Source organism: Electrophorus electricus, chromosome 2 (genome assembly GCF_041902795.1).
Source record: "Electrophorus electricus isolate QZ-2024a chromosome 2, ASM4190279v1, whole genome shotgun sequence".
Lineage (NCBI taxonomy): Eukaryota > Metazoa > Chordata > Actinopteri > Gymnotiformes > Gymnotidae > Electrophorus > Electrophorus electricus.
In genome coordinates, this window is record NC_137498.1 from 36103114 (window position 1) to 36121932 (window position 18819).

The 18819-nt window shown below is 40.9% G+C and overlaps 4 protein-coding genes across 7 annotated transcripts; 3 read left to right on the plus strand and 1 right to left on the minus strand.

The window, feature by feature from the left end:
- The first annotated feature begins 526 nt into the window (after window positions 1–526).
- grna.1 (granulin a, tandem duplicate 1) lies at window positions 527–3215 on the plus strand. Its single transcript, XM_027012102.3, has 5 exons — window positions 527–820; window positions 1128–1262; window positions 1504–1662; window positions 2607–2846; window positions 2990–3215. The coding sequence occupies exons 2-5, from the start codon at window positions 1128–1130 to the stop codon at window positions 3119–3121; spliced, it is 666 nt and encodes a 221-aa protein (XP_026867903.2). The 5' UTR covers window positions 527–820; the 3' UTR covers window positions 3122–3215.
- A 672-nt stretch (window positions 3216–3887) lies between these two features.
- On the plus strand, window positions 3888–6025 carry clxn (calaxin). Its single transcript, XM_027012101.3, has 6 exons — window positions 3888–4036; window positions 4670–4825; window positions 4899–5003; window positions 5079–5230; window positions 5349–5453; window positions 5652–6025. The coding sequence occupies exons 1-6, from the start codon at window positions 3970–3972 to the stop codon at window positions 5736–5738; spliced, it is 672 nt and encodes a 223-aa protein (XP_026867902.1). The 5' UTR covers window positions 3888–3969; the 3' UTR covers window positions 5739–6025.
- On the minus strand, window positions 5711–7469 carry rbm48 (RNA binding motif protein 48). The gene is made up of 5 exons (XM_027012099.3): window positions 7332–7469; window positions 6913–7103; window positions 6694–6839; window positions 6022–6596; window positions 5711–5900 (listed from the first exon to the last, which is right to left on the minus strand). The coding sequence occupies exons 1-5, from the start codon at window positions 7452–7454 to the stop codon at window positions 5841–5843; spliced, it is 1095 nt and encodes a 364-aa protein (XP_026867900.2). The 5' UTR covers window positions 7455–7469; the 3' UTR covers window positions 5711–5840.
- Window positions 7470–7766: 297 nt separating this feature from the next.
- On the plus strand, window positions 7767–17364 carry pex1 (peroxisomal biogenesis factor 1). 4 transcript variants are annotated; one of them, XM_027012095.3, is made up of 24 exons: window positions 7767–7973; window positions 8075–8212; window positions 8349–8432; window positions 8587–8701; window positions 8787–9508; window positions 9618–9737; window positions 9893–10016; window positions 10653–10759; window positions 10878–10972; window positions 11294–11426; window positions 11546–11642; window positions 11736–11906; window positions 11995–12149; window positions 12358–12550; window positions 12639–12805; window positions 12975–13109; window positions 13622–13686; window positions 13869–14011; window positions 14519–14622; window positions 15566–15772; window positions 15896–16105; window positions 16312–16506; window positions 16596–16726; window positions 16919–17364. In XM_027012095.3, the coding sequence occupies exons 1-24, from the start codon at window positions 7866–7868 to the stop codon at window positions 17001–17003; spliced, it is 3804 nt and encodes a 1267-aa protein (XP_026867896.2). In that variant the 5' UTR covers window positions 7767–7865; the 3' UTR covers window positions 17004–17364. The 4 variants fall into 4 exon arrangements, with proteins under 4 accessions (XP_026867896.2, XP_026867898.2, XP_081557812.1 ...); XM_027012097.3 differs by having other exon boundaries at window positions 15566–15742; XM_081701686.1 differs by lacking the exon at window positions 7767–7973 and having other exon boundaries at window positions 8189–8258.
- The last annotated feature ends 1455 nt before the right edge of the window (window positions 17365–18819 follow it).

Sequence of the window (18819 nt, forward strand, 5' to 3'; positions counted from 1 at the left end):
TGCTTTAAATTTTATCTTCTATTTTTATCTTAATATGAACCATTTCATTTCTACTCTTTAAATCACTTGTAAAGTATTATTATTATTATTATTATTATTATTATTATTATTATTATTATTATTTCAGCAAAATATCTAGATGTCTCCTGAAGTTGCTCTACTTCTACCTTATGTTCCTTCAAAATTTAAAACTGTCCTCTTTATTATATAACGTTCTCTCTCCACATCCTAGTGTTGTGGGTGTCACAGGCAGAAAAAATGCCAACAAAAAGAAAGAAAGGGAAGCAAACGTGAGTCTCCAGCGGAAGCGATTAATGAAAGTAACAAAACTAAAAATAAAATTGCACTATTGATAGACAACTCACACCACCCGAGGGAGGCATAGACTAACATACAATAACAAGTGACAGTTAACATAAAAATAACAAACACATGTCCACGTGCATAACTGCCGCTGAGTGTCACCAGGGGGGCAGCACCATGACAGTGGGCTTTTCTTCCCCCTCTCAACTGTATAGTGTCTGTGGGTTTATTAAAGATTGTTTATTAACATGTATTTTTCATTTGCCTCAGTGTAATTCAAATGAGATGTAATGTCCTGTACTTCTTTTTACTCATAATTTACTTGTTTGCCTTCTTTTATGCTAGCTCTCTCTTTAACAGTAACAGGGAAATGAAAGGATCAGGTTCTCCTTTTTTGCATGTTAGTTTCACATCTTTTTTGGGGGTGTTCTTAGCTATGGGTAGCTACAATCACATGAGAAGTCAGGACTGAATCACCAAGGCTCTTGATACCAGAAGAATCTTCCACAGAATCGAGGCAAGTGTTGTTTGGAATGTTATTCTATCTTAGAAAGTAATCTTTGTCTTATAGCAAGCAGGTAGAACCAAAGAAAATAAATGCAAATATAAATATAAATACAACTGTACCATTAAAAACATTTGATTACACACTCAGAGTCCTGTTTTCTAAATCAGCAGTTCCCATGTCTTTGATGGTATAACTGTTTAAAATCAAAATGAGATTCACAGTACATGACTGCTGTGACTTTCTGTAGTACTTTAAGGGCTTCAGAGACTATATAAAGACTATATATGTTTTTATTATCATTTTTTATCTCCCCCAGATGACTGCTGTGTTAGTGTTGCTCATGGCGGGGCTGGTCACCAGTGCTGTACACTGCCCTGATGGAACACAATGTCAAGACAGAAATACCTGCTGTTCAACTAATATGGGATATGCGTGCTGCCCATATCCCTCTGTAAGGGGAAATTACACTGTTTCATGAGTACTCTTGTTTGTAGTAAATCACTTAAAACAAATTGATGCTCAGAAATGTGTGAGAAGATCTGCTTGCAAGAGAAAATATTAATAGCACTTTGTTTAAACCACACCATTATTTTACAATGACGCTGCAATATTGTGGCATATGAATAATTAAAATTCTGTTTGAAACTGTTTCAATATCTTTTAAAGTGAATGCAATATATATCTTCTTATAGGCTGTCTGTTGTATGGATAAGGCCCACTGCTGTCCACAAGACTACTACTGTGACCAGCCAACACAGAGATGTGTGAAAGAGGGACTGCAATGGTTCATATTCCCATGGTCCCCACAAATATCAGCAGATAAGCTGGACAAAATTTCTCGCTCACATCAGGTGAAGTCTGGCAGCTCTTCTGCCCCTATTGTGCACTGTGACAACAACTATACTTGCCCTGACATAGTACACAAATCAGATCACATAATGCTTTAGGACTAATTTGTTGAATGGCTGTAGTGTAATAAAAACAGTTAAATGTTACCAAAGTACATGCCCTAAAAAGTGGGTGTAAGCAGAGCAGAAAATGTTGCATGAATCAAACTGCTGAGGATGTTTTTCATATAATAACATAAGTACTTATACACTAAAGAGAGGAAGATGATCAATAAGAAATTTCTTCTAAAACACCTGATATATTATCAAAAGGATGTCTAAGACTTTCCTGTGCTACCGACCCCCGTGATCCAGTTCATGTAATTTTCTTGTTTTTACAAAGTAATTTCATTTGCATGATTTACATTTTGTGTGTCAGAATCTGGTATCTCTGCATCCATAGCCATGCTAGCATTTGGTGGTAGTTGTGCCAACTCTAACTCAATCCCAACTGCCAGTAGGTGGTGGTTACTTGATCTTTTGAAAGCCAGTGGCATAACTCCTTGCCTTGAAGGAAGGAAATTATATTGCACATTCTAATAAAACTGCTTTCAGCTTTACAATATAGCCAAAGAATTTCATCTGTAAAACCAACAAAAAAAGAGGTAAAACTGGGTATTACAGATTACAAAACTTGATTTAGTGATGGCCAGAAGAGCCCAAGTTGCAACATTTCAGTAAATGTCTATATTTATGAGGAGACTTTGAATGTTTCTTACATACTATGCATTACGTAGCTGACATGTAAATATTGTATGTACTGAACTATAAGTGATTGTAGTATCACCAAGTCATCACTCCACCAGATTTAGATTATGAAACAATGTTCAAAATAAGACTTAGTCAGATATTCTGACTAAATCAGACTGTCAAGCAATAATGCTAATAACCTATGCTGATCTGTGCAGGATTTGTGCTGTCTGAGAGAGACAGGCTGCTGTCCCTTTGGATTTCACTGTGATGAGGGTAGCACAGTGGCTTGTGTGAGTGACATGGATCAGTTCACCCCGGTGATGTCCTTGAAACAGGCTTCAGCTAGCCAAATGCACACTGGCAACATACGCTGCAGCAGTTACTTCTACTGCCCAGCTGCAAACACCTGCTGCAAGACATTAACTGGCCAATGGGGATGTTGTCCATATATCCTGGTAAACTACTGACTAATATGCATATACTCTATAAACTGATCAATATAAAAATAATCATGGTATATACTATTTACCTCACTAATTTGGAGTTATATAGTTTGTGATTTGTATTTTCTTTTAATGTACTGTTTTCTCTTTTGAAGGGTCAGTGCTGTAAAGATGGGAAACACTGCTGTGAACGTGGCTATGAATGTGATGTAACATTTTCCAGTTGCAAGAAAAAAGGCTTCTTAAGCATTCCTGCTCAACTCAAGAGGAAGGCTTTGCTCCTGTGAATCCATGTGCTGATGCATGTCTTTGGACAACAAAATAATAAGCAATAAGAATACAGTGAGCATTAATTCACGAATGAATAAAAAATTGCATTTATCCTTGTACTTCATTTAAATCCTAAAAATACTATATGCTTGTCAACAGATGTGCTGTATGGAAATGGTAGCTCAGTGGTTAAGGTGCTTGACTTTTAAATGATTGCTAGTTCAAGCCCCACAACTGCCAAGTTGCTACGTTTGGGCCACTGAGCAAGACCCTTAACCCTCAATTGTTCAAGTTGTACTCAGTCATAATTGTAAGTTGCTTTGGATAAAAGTGTCAGCTAAATGCTGTAAATGTTCATCATTAGTAAACACCTTACATTGCTGATGTATTCTTCTTTCACACCTCCAGAAGGAGTGGTGTATGTAGATTCACAAAATGGGTGGTGTTGCTACCCATCATGGGTATTATGCCTGCAACCAGAGTTTCAATCCAGATTAATCAACCCATACATGAAGTTTGGCTCCCTGGGGATTTGTAATAAAGCTCTTTTGTTGCACTAATATTTGGGCTTAACCTGCTAACATTTAATTTTCTTAACATATTGTACATTTTGTCACATGAATCAAACATATTGTAAATGAACCTAATTATTTGCTCAATAAATGAAGTCTCTATGGTCCTTAATTAGTCCACCAGTATGCAAATACAATGGATAGGCAGCCCTTCAGTGGAAAATTCAAGTACACAATGAGTTTCAAACAGAGGTCCCTGACACTTTCTCGGAACCTACGGGTAGCTAAGTGGTTTCTATGACAACAGTATACACGCCGCAGAGGCGGTGAGCGTACGTTTTCAAACGTGAACGATGTCAGCAATGAGCAAGAAGATGATTCAAAACTTGGCTGAAACTCTGTCTAAACAAGTGAAACATTGTAAGTATTGAAATTATTACAGAGTGCTTGTCTGGATGTCACATAATAGCTAGGGCAGATAGAGGAACACAACAGAAGTAGTCTGGCATTCTTTATTAGCCTATAGGTTTTTTAAAGGTTAACCTATCAAATTTAGCGGTTAGCTTTTTTGACTACATTAGTTAGGTTAGTTAAGATAGCTAACTAGTTAACGCTACTAGGTTTAGTTTGCGTTAAGACGGGCATAACACTGTGTGATTTAACCCCAATTTAGTAGTCCCAGCGTAAAACTATAGGATCAGGCAGAAGCTTCATTTGCCGTCGTTTGACATGCAGTGTGAGGGAAGAAGAAATGAGGTCTGATTAACTACCCAAACTAGCAGCGACTGAGTGATCAGGTGCCGTTGTATGTTCAGCGGTCTCGAGTACCAATTTATGAGTCATCCTAACCGATACACTTAAAATTTCGGAAATTGCACAGACTATGTCCGGCTTTAGGTTCCATCGCCATATTCTGCAGTGTATGAGTTTTCATAATCTTTTATTTTAATTATATCCGTGTCAGAAGCGTTTCCTTCTATCTTGCCTTTCCTTATTATAACGTTCGAGTTGTATGTAAATATAAACTGAACACGAAGACTTCTTATTCTACAGTTAATAAAACAGAGACACAATGTCTCATTCGGTTGTACAACGCACTACTGGGAGACCAGACCGAGAGAAAGGTTGGGCATGGTCTGGACCGCGGGAAATTCAGAAATATATTGCATAATACGTTTGGACTGACGGACGACATGATTATGGATAGAGGTACAGTTACAGCTTTCTTGTTTGTGGCACTGCCTGCGTTTAGAATATCTAGTCATTCTTGTACGCCCCACAGTTTTTCGTGCGTTCGACAAGGACAATGACAGCTACATCAGTGTAAAAGAGTGGCTAGAAGGATTGGCGGTCTTCCTTCGAGGGACTTTGGATGAAAAGATAAAGTGTAAGATGATCAGTAGATTATTTTTTAAGAATAATTATCACTGTATAATGCCATGGTCCTTTTTGAAATGACTAGACTGTTTTGACGTATACGACCTGAACGGAGATGGTTACATATCCCGTGAAGAAATGTTTCATATGTTGAAGAACAGCCTGATCAGACAACCGACTGAGGAAGACCCAGATGAGGGCATCAAGGACCTCGTAGAAATAACACTGAAGAAAATGGTAAGGGAAAATCAGGGCACTGTCACAACAGAATGTATACATTGCTATCACATTTAACAACAGGTTTTGATTTTAAATAAATACATAAAAATACTCTGCACGCGTTTTTAACATTTAGGATTATGACCACGACAGCAGACTTTCATGTGATGACTTTGAAAAGGCTGTCAGGGATGAAAATCTGTTATTAGAAGCTTTTGGAACCTGTCTTCCGGATGCAAAGGTGAAATAACAATATATAAATTTAAAGTGTTGTATGTGACATTTACGTTAAACAGTTAATGACATTTAGGTTTTTTGGGTTTTTTTTTTTTTTTGCTGGTCATTGACCATTTTACCTAATGTTTCAAATGAACTTTAAAAATTTGTGTTCTGTTTATAATAGATGCATTAGTTCATTATACGTTTGTTTGTTTTACAGAGTATACAGGCTTTTGAGCAGCAAGCATTCCAAGTTACAAGATTCGCTGGAGCAATGACTCACAAATATGAACAAACTTTATTTTAAAACAAAACATTGTGCCAGTAAAGCATTCATTTGTGAGATACTGCACACTGTAAGACTTTCCAAGTAATGTATGCTTCTAAGAACTGGTGTGATAAAATGAGATTAAATTCTTCGTCGTGGTTTTGTGGTGGTGATCCTCCTCTCAGGGGGATCTGATGCAACCTAAAAAGGAAAAAAAAGCATATAATTCCAGAGACTTCATACTCTATTAACCATTGTATCACTGACCTTTTCTGTCACATTCATATAATTAAAAAAAATAAAAATAAATCACAGTTCTAACCTTTGCCATTGTTTGCCTGATAAAATGAGCTGTTATGTTCAATGAATCATCTTCCATATCCATCTTTGGTGGTTCTGGAAGTTTGGGTCCACACAGGGGTGCATTTTTGTTTGTTATACCCATTAAATCTGAGTTGTCCTCCATTTTCCTCTTCCTGGTTTCCAGTTGTGCAGTTCTTGGCATAAACCTTGGTGCAGTAGTTGAAGGAGCATGACTTTTTTTGCCTCTCACTCTATCACTGCCAGAGGATGCCACAGTTGGCTTGTGTGAGGTCTGTTTGTAATGGTCTGTGGCGATAGGGATGAAATTATGTAGAGATCCCATCTTGTCCTCTGTGGGTACATTCTTTCCTTGTACACTTTGAGGCTTAAATGATTCTTTAGAAGAGAAATATTGCTGAGAGGCATCTTCCTGGGGTGGTAAGGGCAACAATGAAAAGCCAGAATAAGTGTCAAAATCAAAGTGCTCCCCTTGGATTCTTTGAGGATTTTCATATTCAGAAGCAGACAACACGTGTGCCTTCTCACATGCAGAATTTGTGGCCTCTGTGGGTTGCTCTTGATGAGATTCTTTGTCTACAACAAAGGTGGGTAACATTTATTTTCAAGAAGCTGGTCAAATACAATAACTACAAAATGCAATAAGATCCCAAACAAATGATTAAAATCCTACCTGATTTTTGAGTTGTCCTGTTCACATATCTTCTCCGGTCTTGCAACTTCTTTCTTGTGTCTTCCACAGTCTCATATTCAGGTACATAGCACACATGAAGCAAACCTCCATAGAAGCTTTTCTCATCTGTATTGCGCTTGGCTGCCCTGAGGTAAAATACTCTTTGTTACACTTTTAATAAAATAATCACAACTGTATTATTTATTTCATGTTCTTTACCTTGCGCTTGTAAGCTTTTGAAATTTGAAGAGGTAAACTTCAGTGAACTGTTCAGATGGGTATTCGTCAAGTGGCCTGTATTCTTCAATCACTCCATAAAGAGCAAATAGTTGTACCAGCTCTGTCATCACACCAATAGCAGGCACTCCTTGCACCAGTAGAAACCGAGACTCTAGATTAATTGTGTAAACCTAAAAAAAGAAGACAAGACAAAGCATAATCTGCACATGATCAAGTTCTAACTGTTAGATGTCATCAGTACGATTAGGTAGCTAGGTTATCTGGCGTTATATAGGCAAAATAATCCGATATTTGGCTCATTAGCTATCTTGCTAGCAAGCTACGGCAGCTAAGGTACAAATTATTTTAGAAAATTCAGATCATTTCATTGTAGGTATAAGGCAAAAAAAGGAATAAACCTTGACAGCTTTTGGCTTCCTTCCCTCCCTATACTTTGGTCGTGAGTAGCAGACGTTTTGTTGCTCATGATGTTTGTACACTTGCGGTGTATCCCACACAGAGCTACGCCTGGGTGCTGCCATGATAATTCACCACAAAACAGGAAATACACAGACAAAACTAATGGATCTTAGTGAGCAATGAGCATTACCAGAAAACCCCCAAATGGTGTATTTACAATTCAGATTTTTGCTTTACTGCCAGACCATTTCATAAGTAATCATTTTGGATACAACAATTTAATGATAAACGAATTTATTCAATGAAAAATACCACTAAAACTAGAATGCATATATACACCCCTCATAAAATATGCACGCTTTCCGTATTTCACATTCATCGTAAACCCCATTATCTGCAGCTCGACTGGTCATGGCTGCCGTAGATCATTGACATGTTAGCATGGTCTTATACGCAAGCTAACATTAGGTAGCTAGCTACTTGGCATAAGCACCCAGAAGTAACGAGGTTTCTTTCTATTACACTTACATGCAATGTTGGGGAGCTATGGCATACAACCAGTTACGCTGGCGTTTAACAATTCTAAAAACTGCTTTCTCCACCTGTCTACAAACGTGGTCACTCAACTCTCCCTGCAAGAGGTGTGTATTTAACAGCTAGCTAAGTCCGCTGAGTTCTCTCTGGTGTGATTCCTGACCATAACTACATAACTTAACTACAATCCTGTCGTTATCAAATTTAGAATCAGGTCTTGGAACTGTCGTGTGGACTTGACAGACCCGTGTTCCTCAGCTGGACAAAAGGCCGAACATCACAAGAGCACAAAGTTGAGCTGAGCAGACAGTTGGGGGAGAAACTAGGTCTTCAGGAAGGAGAGCAGGTGACTTGGCTAGCTTTCTAGCTAGCGATGTCAGAAGATTGAAAACGTTTGTCAGTTACGTGTTTTTTTCTGATTAGTTTATGTTTGTTAATGAGTGTGGGAGTGAAAGAATGGTCTTCATTTTGACCTGTTACAGGGATCCCTACGGCCGTGTCTTCAAGTGCAGTCGGTGCAGCAAGTTTTTGTAGAGCCTCTCTCTTCCGATGACTGGGAGATCTTGGTGAGTAATCCATTTGCTGGTTCGGCTGGCTAAATGTATTTTTAAATCACCTATATTTATTTGCACCACCGTTGCTGTTATACCTATATAAAATATCAAATTTAAAATAACGTTAAGACTAGCTATAGCTTTAATGCATTGCTTATGTTTCCAGGAGCTTCATAGCACCATGCTGGAACAACACCTTTTGGACCAGATCCGAATAGTATTCAGTGAGGGAGTGTTCCCTGTGTGGGTTGACCAACATACTGTCATCTACATTAAGATAAGTTAGTATCCTCAGAGTTTGGTTTTACAGCAGTCATATTAAACGCTGAAGTACACTCTCAAGACTTTTCTGTCTTATCCATGTAGCCTCCTTGTCACCATCTGTCCCATATGGCCGTTTGGAGCAGTGCACTGAACTGGTGGTCTCCCCCAAGTTTCGATGTGGAGGCAAGCAGCTTCCCAATATGACCACAGTGGATCCAGATCCATACAGCTCAGTCCAAGAAAGGGAGCAGAACTGTGACCTCACATCTGCCTCCACCACCTCCTCTGTAACAACAGACTCTCTCCATGAGTCCTTTAATAATCGGGCAGAATACCGTCGTAGCCACTATGGTGGGCACTGGGGTGGAATAGCTGATCTGAGCAGTCTGGTGAGATATATGTTCCCAGGGAGATTTGAGCCTGTAAAAGAGATTCCAGAAGTCCCTACTATCCCTGCGATCTTCCAAGACTGTGTTCTTCGAGTTTGTGGATCCCCACCTGGGGCTATCAGCCATCTTGACTCAAGTTATGGAGATGTTCACCTGTTACCATGGGACCATCTAAAATGTGACTTTTGGAGTACACGGCAGGCAATTTTAACATATGGTAGACTCTCTAAGATTTACTCTCCTAAAGAAGTGAGGGAACAAGCCAAGCAAACAGCAGAAAGGAAAAGAGCTGGAAATGACTCTCAGACTGAAAAAGATGCACAAGAACCCTTGGAGGAGCCTGTGGTGATCAGAATGCTTTGCCATAATGTAGAGAAGATGCAAATGGATCAAAGATCCTCCAGAATAGGAGAAATGTACTGTGGAAAAGTGTGGGTAAGTACTTTGATCAGACTCAGAAGATGGCCTGATTCTACAACAAAATTCTAACAATGTAAAAGTCTTATTCTCTCCAGCTGTGAGAGTCGTTTTGTTCTTATTTCAGATTCCGAGCATTTTACGTACCAGGTTGGGCGTGGACCCACACTCTGCTGTGAAAATATGTCCTGTGAAATGTACCCCAGAAGTAGCAATGGCAGTTTCGCTTCAGCCACTAAAGCCATTAGTGAGTGTATCTCTCTCTCTCTCCTCTGCTTCATGGAACTAATATGCACCAGGTTTTTACTGCTATATTAGCACTGAGATATTAGAAGTACAACTTTTTATTTTAATCTGGCACTGCAACATGGTACCTTCTTGTTTTTTTGTAAATCTCTGCAGGCTGAGAGTGAGAGAGAGGAGGACATTCAGTCTTCGTTCCTTGGCTGGCTGCATGCTCGGAGTCACCAGCCGTTAGCTTGTCTGACAGGTCAGACTAGCACCATCCTATTGCAGTGCACTGAGGGTAGGTATTTATCACTTGGAGCCTTTATATGTTTGTTTAAAACCAACACACAAAAAAAAAAAACGGAACTGATGCCAAAACCAACAACAACCTTAAAAACATACAAGATTAGAGGAAAACATTCTAGAAAATCAAATAAAATAATCAGCACACTATATTTCCCATCAGTACATAGTGGTGCATATCAAGTGGTACATACAGTCCATTTCACACGTTGCTAATTAGGAGAGATATGCAATCTGTGAGTGTGCCTTAAATTGAATTTCCTTAGTTTGGTTACAAACTGATGTAGTTTTAGCGTGCCTCTGAAAATATCTTTTCATGACTCATCAGTTGCAGCTTTCAGATTATTTTCCCAGTTTTTTCTATATAGGATACATTTCTAGATTATGTAGATTAAAATGGTTTGATTATCTAGATAAAAATGTTGTTCCTCATAATTAAATAACGACATATTTTGGGGTTATATGTTTGTCAATTTTTTGCTCAATTCATACCAGGTTAGCATCAAGTCCTTTAGTCTCCTGTTGCCACTGTTAAACTGAAACATAAAGCCCAAATTTATTCCTGCAGGTAGAAAGTCATGGCTAATGATTTTTCTTCATTAACACCCATCTTGTGCTGTTTTATTCTCAGGAAAGTCTGAATTCATCCTGACTGTACAGAAGCCAGAGCCTGGTAAAAAGAGCATGGAAAAGGTCTTCCTCTTGTCTGCTAGTGTGCTCTACAAGACAGACATACAGGTAGTTTGTTGAATGTAAAAGATGAATTCTCTGCATCTTCCTTTTTTTACACTTCTGTATGTTTTACTCTGCATATTCATGTGTACAGTTCTACATTTCACGTATTGTTTTGATCTAGGTAAAAAAGGAGTGTCAGACTTTAAACCTCATGGCTGCAGTACACACTCTTGATGAATTGCCTGTAGTTGGCTTTCCCTCCCTGAGCTCTCTTGGGTAAGTCATGAGTATTGCCTGCACTTGTTTCACCACTGTAAAAACCACAGATGACCAAAATCATATTTTTTTTGCTTTTTTAGGCTAAGTTTTGGTAAGGGCATTAAGGTATTTATATAAAATTAACACATATATTACACTTATTACATATTTTAAATTGGAATGGAAAGGGGTGAGCTGTGGGGGAGGGGGGATGACCAAAGCGCATGGGTGAGCCCCAGTCCTAGGAATGCAGAGTTCCTGGTTGATCGTTGCAGAGGATGTCCTTTGTATGCAAAGCTTTTGTGCACTTTGATTGTTGTATTTTCTCTGCTTGGCCAGTGGGGTGGAAGAGGCTAGTGCTGCTGCTTTTGAGCACATCTCTCACTGTCTGATGAGAAGCCCCCTCTCCTGGGAGCTTGTGTCCACTGGCCCCGGCCTCCGGAGTGGCGCCCTTCTCATCTCAGGAGCGAAGGTGACCATATGACACTAGACTCCTGCTTGTAGTGACAGCAAGGTTTTTTATGTACTGGATATCTGTGTGATAATTTTGTGTAATAGGAAGTATGATGGATCTTTTGTGGTTGTTTAAAGGGCAGTGGAAAGACCACACTCTCGAAGGCCCTCTGCAGAAAGGCAGCAGAGGAGTTGGATGCCCATGTTGAAGTGGTGGACTGCAGGAAGCTCAAAGGTGCTACAAGCATTTGTGCATCCTGCTTTACTATACTAATGTATATGAGGAACAAGTTTCAATACTGAGGGCTTGCAGTGTTCTAAATATCAGGCAAACGTGCAGACACAGTGAGGCAGAGGCTGGCAGAGGTTTTTGAGCAGGCAATATGGAAGCAGCCTTCTGTGGTCCTGCTGGATGACCTGGATGAATTGACTGGGGCAGCCACCTCAGCTGAGCAGGAGCAAGGCCTGGAGGCTGTGCTGCGTCTGCACATCTCGCAGGGTACGGCCCCATTTTGCTTACTAAAAGGTTCACTCTTTGAGGTGGTGTGGTCTGACAGAGGCCATGTGTGTTTGTGTGTGCTGTTCAGGCCTAAAGGACTTGGTTGACGATGTAGTGGTGCGCTGCAGTCTGGTAGCTCTGCTGGTCACTGCGCAGACGGAGCACTCCCTTCACCCAACACTGACAGAAGTGCAGGGCTCCCACTTCTTTCAGAGCTTCTGCAAGATTCACACCCCAGACCAGGTTAGCTTGCAAATCTATTTGCATACTTGCTCATACTTTGTGTTTACATATGGTCACATGGGTTTAATGCTTTTTTTGAAGCTCATGAATTTTGAGTGCAGTTTTGTGTTTAATGACGTGATGACACTTAATGCAACTTTATTTTGAATATTATTATGTGCAAGTTTGTTTCTGTATGTACATTAAATCTGTATGGTGGGACATTCAGATCCAGAGAGTGGACATCCTCAGATCTCTAATGAACAGTAAGAACATCACATCTGAAGACAGTCCAGTGACTCTTGCTCTAGAAGGCATTGCCATGAAAACTGAGGGCTACCTTCCTCAAGACCTGAACCTTCTACTGGACCGAGCTGTTCATGCCAGCGCTGTACAAAACAGAGGCAGTGGCACCAGTCAAGGTAAGCGCTCATCAAGTCACCCCTTCCTGTGATTATGCAACTGATGTTATACCAAAGGTCTGTGCAGCTATGCCATGTTGTCCAGCAGGTGTGCGTTTGAGCAGCAGGGACTTCCAGCAGGCCCTGCTGGGGTTTGTGCCTCCCTCCCAGTGGGGGGTGCGGCTACAGGTGCCTGGCAGGGTGGGCACGAACCAAGTGGGTGGACTTCACCAGGCACGCCAGCTTCTGATGGACACCATCCTGCTGCCTGCCAAGGTAAAGCTGGAGGGTAATCAGTGAGCTGGTCAGTTGTTGTCCTCTTTGCTTGTAAACTGTTATTGGTAATGTCCTAATTTTTTTTTTTGTGTGTGTGTGTGTGTGTGTGTGTGTGTGTGTGTGTGTGTGTGTGTGTGTGTGTGTGTGTGTGTGTGTGTGTGTGTTTCAGTACCCGTTGCTTTTCTCCTGTCTGCCAATTCGCCAGCGCTCAGGGGTGCTCCTCTTCGGTGCACCTGGCACAGGCAAGACTTTGCTGGCTGGAGCTGTTGCCAAAGAAAGTGGCATGAATTTCATCAGCATCAAGGTGAGGGTGTGTAACTGGAGCCGTTGTTGTATGAGTTTAGTGTTTATTCCTCTGGCCTTTAAAGGTGAATAGTCTATAAGGCTTTTGGGCTCACAATAGAGTATGTCAGTAACCAAATGCTGGCACTGCATGATTGTGCAAGAATATGTGAAGATACTACTGAATAATCCTCTGTTAAATGGGCATAGAACAAACTGATTCGCTTAGAAATTCAAGAGCGGTACCAGCTCATCTCTTGGCAGGAGGGGGCATCTCTGTTCCTTTTAGGTGCATCTGTTCCCTTTGTTATGTTGCTTTGGTTGTTGATTGCCAAATCTGTAATCTTGGTTTGATCCTAGCTGTAAAGTACATTGAAGCAGATTTGTTTACGTGTGTGTGTGTGTGTGTGTGTGTGTGTGTGTGTGTGTGTGTGTGTGTGTGTGTGTGTGTGTGTGTGTGTGTGTGTGTGTGTGATTCATCAGCTGTCTTAGTCATACAGAAGGATTAATCTGTTCAGCTTTCTGTTCCTGTAGGGTCCTGAACTCCTCAGTAAGTACATTGGCGCCAGTGAACAGGCAGTGAGGGATGTGTTCCAGAGGTTTGTGTCAGACTTCTCAAAAACCTTCACTTCCAATCCCAAAACTGCAGAGCCGGTGGCAGTGATTTATCACGCTAAATTGTCCTTCATCTCTCTCTCATTCTCCCCCTCTTTCCTCTCCCTGCCTTCATTCCTCCCTTTTTTCTCTCTGTCTTGTTTTTTTGTGGTGTTATATATCACAGGGCCCAAGTAGCTAAGCCCTGTGTCCTGTTTTTTGATGAGTTTGACTCCCTTGCACCTCGCAGAGGTCACGACAGTACAGGGGTCACTGACCGAGTAGTCAACCAACTGCTCACACAGCTGGATGGAGTGGAGGGTCTGCAGGGTATGTGGGAGGGGCATGAACACACCTTGATTTGGGGAAATTTTTAAGCACCTGGGCATTTAGGTTTCATACCCTGAGGATCATGTTAGACTTAAAGTACAAGACAATAAGTTTCTTAGAAAGCCTTACTATCACACTGGCATTTGAACTGTTCATATCCTACCTTTCAGTATAATTTTTCTGCTTTACACTAAGAAAATAATGTATACTATATTTTGTAAAATATAATTTGTTGCATGTCTGATAGACTGTAATATGCGTAGCATGAATACTATATTCATGCATTCCTTTAGTTCCATTTTCCTAAAACTCTTGGAGAGCACAGATTTTTGTGCTCATTACACAGAATGCATTGTAGATAAACACAAGATATGTTTCTCTTCACACAGTGAGGTGTATGCAATTCCAACTCGCAAACGTGGGCTCCGGGATGTAAGTGTGCTTTAGTGGTGCTGTTCGGGAGAGTAGTGCACCTGTAGCTTACCACCCTTTGTTTCGTGACGTCAGGAGTGTACGTGCTGGCAGCCACCAGTCGTCCTGACCTGATCGACCCAGCCCTGCTGAGGCCTGGGAGGCTGGACAAGGCTGTGTACTGCCCTCCTCCAGACCGGGTCAGTCTTACATGACTTGTTAAAAAAAAAAAAAAAAAAAAAAAAACAACGAACAAACATAAAAATGGAACCATATGGTTTAGTCATGCCTCAGGAAGGAGAAAATGTTCATACCCGCTTGCTTTGAAAATTTTAAAACAAAAATATCACAAAATTTAAAATAAAACAGAGGGAGGAATAAAAGAATAAACAAACAAAAAGTGCATAAAAGTACTTTACCATAAAGCAAAGTCATAACAGAAGCCCTAACTAAATGTAAGATTAAGTGCATAAATGCATTATGAGATTTTTAAAGGACCTTAGGAATGTCCATTCATCTCAGACTTTCAAGTAGAGAATTCCAGATCTTGAGGCCATAGTAGCTAAAGGCAGACTCCTACCTCTTCTCTCTTGGGTTTTTGGGACTACAAGTACATCCTGTTAGACTGGGGAGGCTGAGAAGAAGCACATTCATAACAGTCCTCTTACTACAGCAGACGAGGGCAGGACTATGGAGGCTTTTAAAGATTAAATAATCTTAAAATCGTCTCTGAAAAATGTAGATATCTGGTGACTCCAGCAGCTGTATTTTGAACTCATGGCAGGTTTATTATAAAGTTCTTTGGTAGGCCAGGTACAAGGGTTGTAGTAATCTCAATGGAGGGAATGTCAAAAACTTCAAAGATATCACAGGTTATATGCAATATGAAAGTAGTAATTGTGATTGTTAGGATAGTTTTTCTATTTTGTGTGTAAAGACCAAAAACTATATCTAATATTATGCATTAATAATAGACAATGAAATTGTACCATTCAGTATATCTACCTGTGTGAAATATATAAGAGCATGAAATCTTGGTTCATTTTTTTGATAGTCAATCAGAGTCAGACATTTTAATAGGCTGAGCATTGCACTTGTCAGTGGTGATGTGATCAAGGGTGTGCTATTTGATGGTGTCCATAGGAGACACGGAAGGAGATTCTGAAGGCCCTGACCCACTCTGTGCCACTGGCAGATGATGTGGACCTGGAGCAGATCGCTGTCGCCACTGAACTCTTCACAGGAGCTGACCTCAAAGCCCTGCTATACAACGCCCAGCTAGAGGCCATTCACAGCGGCTTGGGGCCCAGCTTGCTGCCTGTGAGTTGCACCCCTGTGCTTCTTTCCAGGGTAATTGTAATCATATTGTACAAGAATTGAAAATGATCAGGCAGAACCGAGGTGAAGTGTAGATGAAAACAAACTAATGCTGTAAAAGTTCTTCAGGTCAGCGTTCCATCTGTCTTGGTGCAGGATTTGGGCTCAGGATCGGACAGTGACATGAGTCTGTCCTCGCTGATCTTCCTCAACCACAGCAGTGGCTCGGATGACTCAGCCGGGGAGGGCGAGGCTGTGCTGGTGCCCTCTGTTGGCCTGCTGGAGCAGAGCGAGTTGCCTGCCCAGGACCCACGCCACAACATCTGGCGCCTCTACTTTGGCAGCTCCTTTGATTCGGTCGAATCGGTTGGTTTACTTCAGACGTCAGACTAGAGACTCCACACACCATCTTGTCTTGAACTGTAGCTTTTACAAAATTGCAGTGGTACTTACATGCTACCCGCTGCTGCATGAGGTACTGACATTAGAAATGGTGATGGTAATAGGTGGCAAGTGATTTGTTGCCCAGAGCGTATGTTTTCACTTTCCACTTCTGTCTTCTCTGTTCACAGAATTCTCAGTGCCTGTCAGTACCCAACTCAACCACCCACGAGCTGACTGGTGCGTCAGGGAGGGACACGGCCTGCCTCCACGGCCCAGTCCTCATGTGTTCTGTGCAGGAGGGCTTCCAGGAGTTGAGCCCTGAGCAGGCCGAGCGCCTGAGGGCCGACGTGAATGGCATCAAAAACAGCTACCGCAGGAGTCCAGTCAGTCACCCACACATGCATCACAAACATGATGGCATTGATAGGCAGCCATTCACATCTCCTAACCTTCTAACTGTGTGTGTGTGTAGGAGGAGTCATCTTTGCTGCAGGCAGGCCCCACTAAACCTGGCCCCCTGATCTGTCAAATTCACCTCACCATGGCATTGGCCAGTACCAGACCCTCCATTAACAGGCAGGAGTGGAGGAAGTATACTGAACTGTAAGTATCTCTCTTTCAGGACGTGGGGAGGTATACTGAACTGAATCTTTTGTTGGAAATACCACAGTGTATACTGGAAAGGTGTGTGTGTGTGTGTGTGTGTGTGTGTGTGTTTTTTTTGTTTTTGGTTTTTTTGGTTTTTTTCAATGATTCATAATTTGTGTTTATTAATCATCTATTATCCTCTTCAAGCTATGAGTCCTTTGGTGCCTTAAGAGACGGCAAGCCTCCGAATGCAGCCCTGTTTACCCCAGGCCAGCGAGTAACTTTGGCCTAATGGACTATACACACACACACACACACACACACACACACAGACACACACACCCACCCACTGTGATTAGTGTGTGGGCACTGAGCATAGCGATGCGATTGGTGGATTCTGATATGTGAGCCTGTATTAATGAATATGTATGTGTATGACGTATAAAGTTGTGACATATGGAGTTTCAGATTTAGTACATAGTCCAGCATGAATACTTTAATAATGAATATGTACACTTGAGTTATAAAAGATGTAAATTATTCTTTGAGATTTAAGATTTCTTTATTTAATGTTGTAATTTAGGTAATGAAATATTGAATGTATGTAAATATGGGAATTCCTCACTTTAATTAAAGTAATATGGATTTATTAATGCTGTTTCTCAGTAGTACTAATTTGCAGTCTCCAAATAATTTGCATACAACTTGTTTTACAAGCGCATATCTAACTTAGGCTTAGAATGCTGTTTACAAAACTGTTATTCACTACATTGTGACGAAACGAATTAGTTAGTTATTAGTTATTATTTCCTACTATATTGTACTTCCAACCACTGGCCACTTTATTAGGTTACAATGTTGTGCATGCATTTTAGAGTTGTACAGTTCCAGACTCTAATCTGTTATGATGCGCAATTTGTCAGCCTCCCTCAACCTTGATAATCTCCGGTCAGTTTCTGACCACAGGACTACTGCTTAATGGATGTTACTTGGGTGTTTTGGCATGGTAGTGAGTATAAGCGTTGTCGGGCACAGCAGTGTTGCTGGAGTTTTTACATGTGTTTGGGTCACTGTTGTGTTCTGTGTGGTCTGCCATCCAAACATATTCACACTTTTCCTGTGGTTAGAAACTGACTGTTAATGAAGGTTTGCCAGATGGTGAATCAGGTATTTAAACAAATATCCATAACTGTACATCTACAATGTGTTTGGAATAAATGCATAATATGGGAGGCAAGTGTATACAGTAAGAAACCAGAAGCCCTTTACTTTCATAGATTAATCTTGTCATATGTTTGCTGTTGATGCTCTTTAAAAGCAGCAGATGGCAGCATCATGCAACTGAAGGTATAGCATCAACTCCTATACAGGACCAAAACTTTTGCTCTCACACTGTTCCTTTAGAAAAGTTAATGAAATCCTTCTTAAAACTCAGTGAGTTTGTGGTTCAGTTACAATAATGTCACTGGTCTGTGGAACCTTTTTAGGGCCTTTCTTAGTGCTTTAAAGTTCTTTATAGTCCACTGTGGGCCTTGGCACCTTTGCTGTACAGCTCAAGCTATCACTAGAGACTTATTATTGAGGAGTGCAGGAGGCATTGGGTGTTTAGTGCAGAGGAGTATGTTGCATGCATTGCCACTGGCTGCTCAGACCCAGGATTCTGCTGACCTACAGCATGAGGATGAAGGGAGAAGGTCATGGTGCTGGCAGTAGATACAAGCAGCCAAGCAAAATGATACCCATCAGTCAGCCATGTGCCCAGAATGAAGCAACAACTAGTTCACAGATCCAGGACATATATATCCTGACATCAAGACCATCTGCACATTTGTTTTGCAGAGATCTGCAGTTTTGAGGGAAAGCATACAATGTTCTGAGTAGTTTCTGTGGAATGTTGAGTTTTCCTTTAGAAAGGTTGCCGAATTCATATGTAGGACAAGTGGGAGGTGTTTTCATGAGTTGGGTCTGTGTATATCTGAGGACCAATGTTGTAAATTCCAGCTCCTCTGCCTTTCATGTGCTCCCACTAGGAAAGAGAAACAGAGCTCAAAACCATTGCAAACGAAAGGAGGCTGTAAAGACAGGGGAAGAGTAAAAGCAAAGCATCT

Excerpts from the sequence above, each read along its gene's own strand:
- grna.1 (XM_027012102.3), top strand. The coding sequence starts at position 1,128 with ATGACTGCTGTGTTAGTGTTGCTCATGGCGGGGCTGGTCACCAGTGCT. Across the intron at positions 1,263-1,503 it reads CGTGCTGCCCATATCCCTCT|GCTGTCTGTTGTATGGATAA; the intron begins GTAAGGGGAAAT and ends ATCTTCTTATAG. Across the intron at positions 1,663-2,606 it reads AAATTTCTCGCTCACATCAG|GATTTGTGCTGTCTGAGAGA; the intron begins GTGAAGTCTGGC and ends TGATCTGTGCAG.
- clxn (XM_027012101.3), top strand. The coding sequence starts at position 3,970 with ATGTCAGCAATGAGCAAGAAGATGATTCAAAACTTGGCTGAAACTCTG. Across the intron at positions 5,231-5,348 it reads AAATAACACTGAAGAAAATG|GATTATGACCACGACAGCAG; the intron begins GTAAGGGAAAAT and ends TTTAACATTTAG. Across the intron at positions 5,454-5,651 it reads CCTGTCTTCCGGATGCAAAG|AGTATACAGGCTTTTGAGCA; the intron begins GTGAAATAACAA and ends TTTGTTTTACAG.
- rbm48 (XM_027012099.3), bottom strand. The coding sequence starts at position 7,454 with ATGGCAGCACCCAGGCGTAGCTCTGTGTGGGATACACCGCAAGTGTAC. Across the intron at positions 6,840-6,912 it reads CAAAAGCTTACAAGCGCAAG|GGCAGCCAAGCGCAATACAG; the intron begins GTAAAGAACATG and ends ATTTTACCTCAG. Across the intron at positions 5,901-6,021 it reads TCAGGCAAACAATGGCAAAG|GTTGCATCAGATCCCCCTGA; the intron begins GTTAGAACTGTG and ends TTTCCTTTTTAG.
- pex1 (XM_027012095.3), top strand. The coding sequence starts at position 7,866 with ATGTTGGGGAGCTATGGCATACAACCAGTTACGCTGGCGTTTAACAAT. Across the intron at positions 11,643-11,735 it reads GGACTGCAGGAAGCTCAAAG|GCAAACGTGCAGACACAGTG; the intron begins GTGCTACAAGCA and ends TCTAAATATCAG. Across the intron at positions 14,012-14,518 it reads TGGAGTGGAGGGTCTGCAGG|GAGTGTACGTGCTGGCAGCC; the intron begins GTATGTGGGAGG and ends TCGTGACGTCAG.